Raw genomic sequence first — 6,022 nt, forward strand, 5'->3', positions numbered from 1 at the left:
GGCAAAGCGAGTACCAGAACCCGCGAATAAATCCGATTCCTTTCCGTCCGCTATTCTTTGTGTCAACTAAAAATATGTACAGTTCCTTAGTCATGTGAAGCTATAACTCAGTTTAAAAAATGGAGGAGAGGCACATCGTCTCCAAGTTATCGAAGGCAGGTATCAGAGCTAACTCGGGCACAGAGATGTATAAATCCATTCAATCTTAAAACCTATTAAGTTAACTGTTGGTCTCGGTTAGGACAATTCTGGTAAAAGATAACAGTGAAAATTGGATAGACCGGCAGATATCAGGCAAAATATACAATCTAGAATGATTTAGGCCTGGTCATCCTAGACTCGTGCAGAATGAATGACAATTCACCGAGTGTACGCCTGAGGCCGCGATCGACCACGAAACCTGTAGACTGTCTGGCTTTGAAGGGCTTTGTGTGATTAGTGTCACTGGCGCGGCTTGTTTTCGATCTGTTCTTTATGTAAATGGTCAGTGACATGGAACGCTTTAAAAACCTCGAGTCGTTATACTGATGAACCCAGTGAGTTTCCTGTGAACCTCGTCCTCAAATCGGTGACTCCTGATCTACGCAAAATCACCATGATGAAAAATTTGCGCTGCTTCTCCTCACTACTCTTTCTCGCCGGACATGCCATCGCTATCTGTCCCATGGCACTGAAAGCCCGTAGTACCGCCAACGATACTACTTTCGCAGAAGCCTACGCTCAGGCGCATTCTTCTGCCGGCAAACGCACCGTTGGCTTCAATCCTACCACACAATATGTTTCTACCACAGGGGCTCACGCATTCGTCGCCCCTGGTTCGGGTGATGCTCGTGGACCATGCCCCGGCCTGAATGCCTTGGCTAACCAGTAAGTGAAGGATATACGTTGTTTGAATATTTTCTAAGTGCAAAACGGACAGTGGCTACATTCCACACAATGGAATTGGGACTACTGCTCAATTCACTCAGGCTACCAATCAAGGTACGACCATGTCCGTTTCTTCCGAGTTGAATTTATTGATTGCGGTGATACCATTTCTACGTAGTTTATGGCATGGGCGTTGATGTGGCTACCTTTCTCTCGGCGTATGGTACTGCAGTCGATGGTGATATTGTCTCGCTATCGTTCTCCATTGGACAAGGACAAAGTACCATTCTTGGTCCCGAAGATGGACTCACAGGATCACACAACAACTACGAAACAGATGTCTCCCCAACTAGAGGTGATTTGTATGAATAGTAAGTGTATCTGTCGCACTGGCATCCTCTCATTATAATTCGTGCATCGCAGTGGTGACAATTATGATGTCCAACTGTCCCAATTTGTCCAGCTCTACGACCTCCAATCCAGCGTCTCAGACCCAACTCAAGTGAATTATGATATTCCTCTCCTTACCTCCTTCCGTGTTACCCGTTTACAACAATCTATCGATAACAATCCGTATTTCTTCAATGCTGCTTTCAGCGGTCTAGCTGTCCAGCCTGCTGCGTATCAATTCACTTTCCGTCTTATGGCGAATAAGAGCGAGGAATTCCCTGAAGGAAGGTTGGATCGAGATACACTCAAGTCGTTCTTTGCAATCTCAGGACCGGATGATAACTTGGTCTATGTGAGTTGACCTCCATTTCCTTGTACCACGCAGTCTTGATATGTATACTACCTTTGAAGACTCCTGGTCACGAACGTATCCCAGATAATTGGTACAAACGCGCCATCGGGGACGAATACAACCTTCCGTTCTTCTTAACCGAACTCGGTACTATCGCTGCCGCTAATCCTCAATTCGCGTCCATTGGGGGAAACACCGGTCAGGTTGATACTTTTACCGGAGTTAATGTGGCAGATCTCACTGGGGGAGTATACAATGCGCAGACGTTGCTTCAAGGGAATAACTTGGCATGTTTTATACTCCAGGTTGCGATGATGGAGCCTTCAGTTGCTGCTGCTACAATTTTGTTGCAACAGTTGACTGCGGTCGTGAGCCCGTTGCTGAGTCAGTTCGATTGTCCTGAATTGACAGAGATAGACGATAGCTTGTTCAATAATTTCCCTGGGTATACGAGATCGAGCTAATTCCGATTATCTTGTGGAGGGTTTGTCTTTATAGGTTAGTATATTGACTAAATAAATTATTGCATTGATTGAAGACGGTAAGTAGATCTTGCATGCTCCTGTGGCGCGACGATTCGACCAGAAGCCTGTTTTGAATGCACTGCGAGAGGCTCAACATCACTGTAGCATAAGGGAGCAAGTCGGACCATTGGACTTGCGCTACTAATTGAGGAAATAAGCATCCAACTAAACCTGTGGGACACGAAACCGTGATGGACATCTCGGGCACCAACCTGTCATGATCATACTGTATGCCACAGTGCAAATTCTCCAAAGGTTGCTCGAAGGGGCAATGTCAGTAAGCTTCTAGTCTAAGACCCTCTACCCTTTAGGTAGCAGGAAAAACAAGTCTTACTAGTAAAAAAGTAGATGGAAGGCATCCTGATATGTCATACTAAAATTGTACCAAACCGAGAATAATACGACTATTATAAAGGCATTTCCGAAGTGATTTTTTGAAGAATTTCCAAACTCCACTGGCATGATAGTATCTCTAATGGAAGATTGATCTGACAGGGCACATGTGCCTAGTCAAAGCTGTATATATCAATGTAAAAATTCGTTCATGAAACCAGTTTATCATACTAAGAAACGAAAACAGATTAGCATAAAAGTTGAGAGAGAGGGTAATCAACGTACACTAGCGAGGCTTGCTCCATTTCTCTCCAATATCTGGGCAAAGTCTGCAACTCCATGATAGGCAAAGGACAGGAATAAAGACCGGTGAGTATCTGGGTCTATTTTTCCATCAGAGCGAGCAATGAGTTCCTGCATGGCTTCTTGAAACCAGTCATCGAGGGAAGTGATAGAATTTTTCCACGCTGCGAGCGTAGGTATGCAGCACAGCAGAAATGAACCATAATCTTGCCGATCAGAAAATAACTTTGGGTTGAGATTGGTAGTGCGAGAAGATGCGGATTCTCGCGATGTGACAGACCCAGCGATATCATTGCGGAGCTCTTCGAGTAGGTTCGATTGATGGCTTGGGTTGAAAACTGCCGCCCATTGACCAACATAGTAGAAGGAGGCAAGATCATCCACCGTGGATTGAACGTATGCCCTAGGTAAACGAAGGCTTCTTCGTAGTCTGTCTGACATAAACTCAGGCGTTCCCTGCGAAAGGGTCAGACTGTAGGCCATAGTAATCAATTAAATATACTAACGGAACGAGTGCCATCGTGGTTTGCATCAAAATACGTCTTCCAGTCGATAGCCATGTCCCCATCAATGATAAAACCCGAGCACCTGGTGTTTACCTTCAGCTCAGCAAGTGAACTTTTAAGACGTGTAATTTGGTCGGTAACAGTAAACGGCAAGGTTTCCGATAGGGATAGTGTGCCCATAAGATCCGCAATATCTGATTTGAATTTGAACGAGGGCATTTCGACCGGGTTTTCCAATCTAAGAACATTCCCAACACTGACATCCCGATGTTGAAGCGCCTCCTGGCATATCGCGAGCCATCCTGTAATGGTAATCAGTGGTACCCTACTTCAGAGCAAACGGCCACAGACCTAGCATTGCGTGGAGGATGGCTGTAAACAACACGAGCGGGCTGGGAGAGGAAACCAGGGAGGTTCCAATCAGTTTCCCAACGTGAATCCAAAGGCTTCGATATTCAGGCGAGGGTGTACTATGCTTTTGGCGTGGATAAAAAAGGTTCCAATGAAATTCTGCCACTCCTTTCTTTAATTCCGTTTCGGTCGGAAGAAAAATGTGGTTGGAGGTAGGGATTCCATGTGAGTGATTTGCTGGAAAAGAATAATGATGCTGCGAAGTTCCAAACTTGTCACCACACACATTGAGCATCTGCGCTTCTGGGACTGAGGAACAACCTGACCCAAGATCAAGTTTTGGCCATGCAGCTTTAATAAATCCATGGGAAGTTTCGTCTCTACACGGATTCAAGGGTTTCACCAAGACCATTGGCTCCTGCTTCACATCTTCAAGAACTCGAGTAGGCCCATATACGGCAATCGGCGTGATAGCAAGAGTTGATGGGTCAGGGATATTTGATACCTTTGTCTCTGATCGAGTACGGGAATCAACCTGATTTCTGGAACTCTTTTTAGAGTTCACAGGTGCTTCTACCTTCTTAGCCTCAGCATTAGCGATGCGTGCTGAACGTCTCAGCTGGGTGACTGGAAATAGAGGAGTTGTCGCCACGGGGAGAGGTGAAGTAGAGACATCCTTGGGAACACCATACGATATCCCCATAACCCGATTTGCTCTACCTCTACAGCAGTTACCATCATGAAGAATCTCATCGACGTTGGCAACGACGTAATCAGGTTTATCAGAATTGTCGACGGGGAGCTTGAACTGCCGTTCATTGCACCACGCTGCAATACCTGCATCTCTCGCATGAGAACAACTAAGAAGAGAAAGGAAGACATGAAGGAGGGATTTGTGCGAATCTTCGTCATGCAGATCGAGGGGAAGAGAGGCAGATAGGCCTCCGCGATGGAAGATAAGAAACCTGAAGGTGCTCTCCTTGTGATTGTATCCAAGTACCAATGAATACTGCCGAAGCGGAGACGTACTGAAAAGGCATCGCGCGTAGGTCGCGGCCTGACAGACCAATTCTATCCAGTTGTCCTTCACTTCTACAGGCAGCAAGATGGGTGACGTATTCTTGTCGGGTGGATTCCAGTAAAGCCGAGCGGATTTGACCTTACAGTCATCACTGTCGGCGAAGGCCATAAACTTTTTCCCTCCCACTAGATCCGGTTTTACAGGAGACGCCCCATCCACACTATCCTGGGTCTCCTTATCGTAAACAATGAACTCGAGGTCATGAAATGGACCTTTGGTGTAGCGATCGTCGTCCCTAAGTTCTTCCTTGCAGACCGAGACACACGCGTTTAGGAACTGAGCCAGCGGGGTATAGAACGTACGTTCGTCAGGGCCGCTGGGCCATTGAATATCCTTTAGTCGTGGTCCGAGCTTCATTACAGCGTTTTTCAACTTTTTCATGAACCCAGGCGAATCAGAAACACAGGTGTAGTTGCCGAGATGGTCAATAACTTTGTCATCCAGGGGAGCGTTGCGTTTTTTAGGAGATAACATCCTCGCAATGCGATCCAAAGGGAACTGCCATGTCTGGTCTCCGAGCTCTGCACGCATAACCTTTTTGAGATCGGTCTGGTGACTGGTGGGGGGTGTATGTCCCTCGTGCATGAAAGAGCTGCTGTGGGTCCGGAGAGGAGTCCCAGATACTGGAGACGAGATGCTTGATCGAGCAGGAGTCGCGGGAGGAGGAGAGGATGTCGAGAACTTCTGTTTGCTTTCTGCAAGTCCCTCCTTGGAAGTGGTCTTTCTGTCATGAGTGGCGGTTGGAAAAGAATCCAACAAGCGCCCGAGTCCAGCGCATACATGTGACCTCGTTGATTGCTTGACAGGCGTTAATAATAACTCTCCTTATTTTCCCCTTCTACCTTAGATGGATGAAAGTGAATATCTTAGCGAACCCCTGCGGGGCACAATAAACCTTGCTTGCATTCTCATAAATTCCAACTCACATTCACAATTGAACCAAAGGTAGTATGGTAACAAAAGGTAAAATGAGTGCATGAACAAGGATTAGAAGAAATACATCGGAGCGAGCTAGAGTGAGTTTAGAGCGCCTAGTGTGTGAAAAAAATGCACGGGCGCTTGGTAAAGACAGGGTGGCAAAGGACCTAGCAAGCAAGGTGACTCTCCTTATTTTCCCCTTCTACCTTAGATGGATGAAAGTGAATATCTATCTATATATCATGTTCTCTCAGGTATTGCCTGAGGAAGTTTAAAGTTAAGTTCCCTCGGTGCCCTCGGTGACTCGCGCTCTAGACCGCATCTCTAGAAGCTGGCATTGACACTGACAGAAATCACACAAGAATTCATCACGTTCAACTTGTTCTCAGAGTGTTTC

At 46.3% G+C, this 6,022-nt stretch overlaps 2 protein-coding genes across 2 annotated transcripts; one reads left to right on the forward strand and one right to left on the reverse strand.

Annotated features, from left to right (window-relative positions):
- Positions 1–664: 664 nt before the first annotated feature.
- C8R40DRAFT_1061499 (Chloroperoxidase) lies at positions 665–2,073 on the forward strand (the record flags this gene model as incomplete). Its single annotated transcript, XM_046225427.1, has 5 exons — positions 665–867; positions 920–981; positions 1,046–1,238; positions 1,291–1,609; positions 1,669–2,073. The coding sequence occupies 5 exons, from the start codon at positions 665–667 to the stop codon at positions 2,071–2,073; spliced, it is 1,182 nt and encodes a 393-aa protein (XP_046079733.1).
- A 602-nt stretch (positions 2,074–2,675) lies between these two features.
- C8R40DRAFT_1177593 (uncharacterized protein) lies at positions 2,676–5,292 on the reverse strand (the record flags this gene model as incomplete). The annotated part of the gene is made up of 4 exons (XM_046232706.1): positions 2,676–2,696; positions 2,752–3,225; positions 3,276–3,577; positions 3,627–5,292. 4 exons carry the CDS (start codon positions 5,290–5,292, stop codon positions 2,676–2,678), a joined length of 2,463 nt encoding a protein of 820 aa, XP_046079734.1.
- Positions 5,293–6,022: the final 730 nt, after the last annotated feature.

The sequence above is a fragment of the Lentinula edodes genome (assembly GCF_021015755.1).
Source record: "Lentinula edodes strain Le(Bin) 0899 ss11 chromosome Unknown C8R40scaffold_66, whole genome shotgun sequence".
NCBI lineage: Eukaryota > Fungi > Basidiomycota > Agaricomycetes > Agaricales > Omphalotaceae > Lentinula > Lentinula edodes.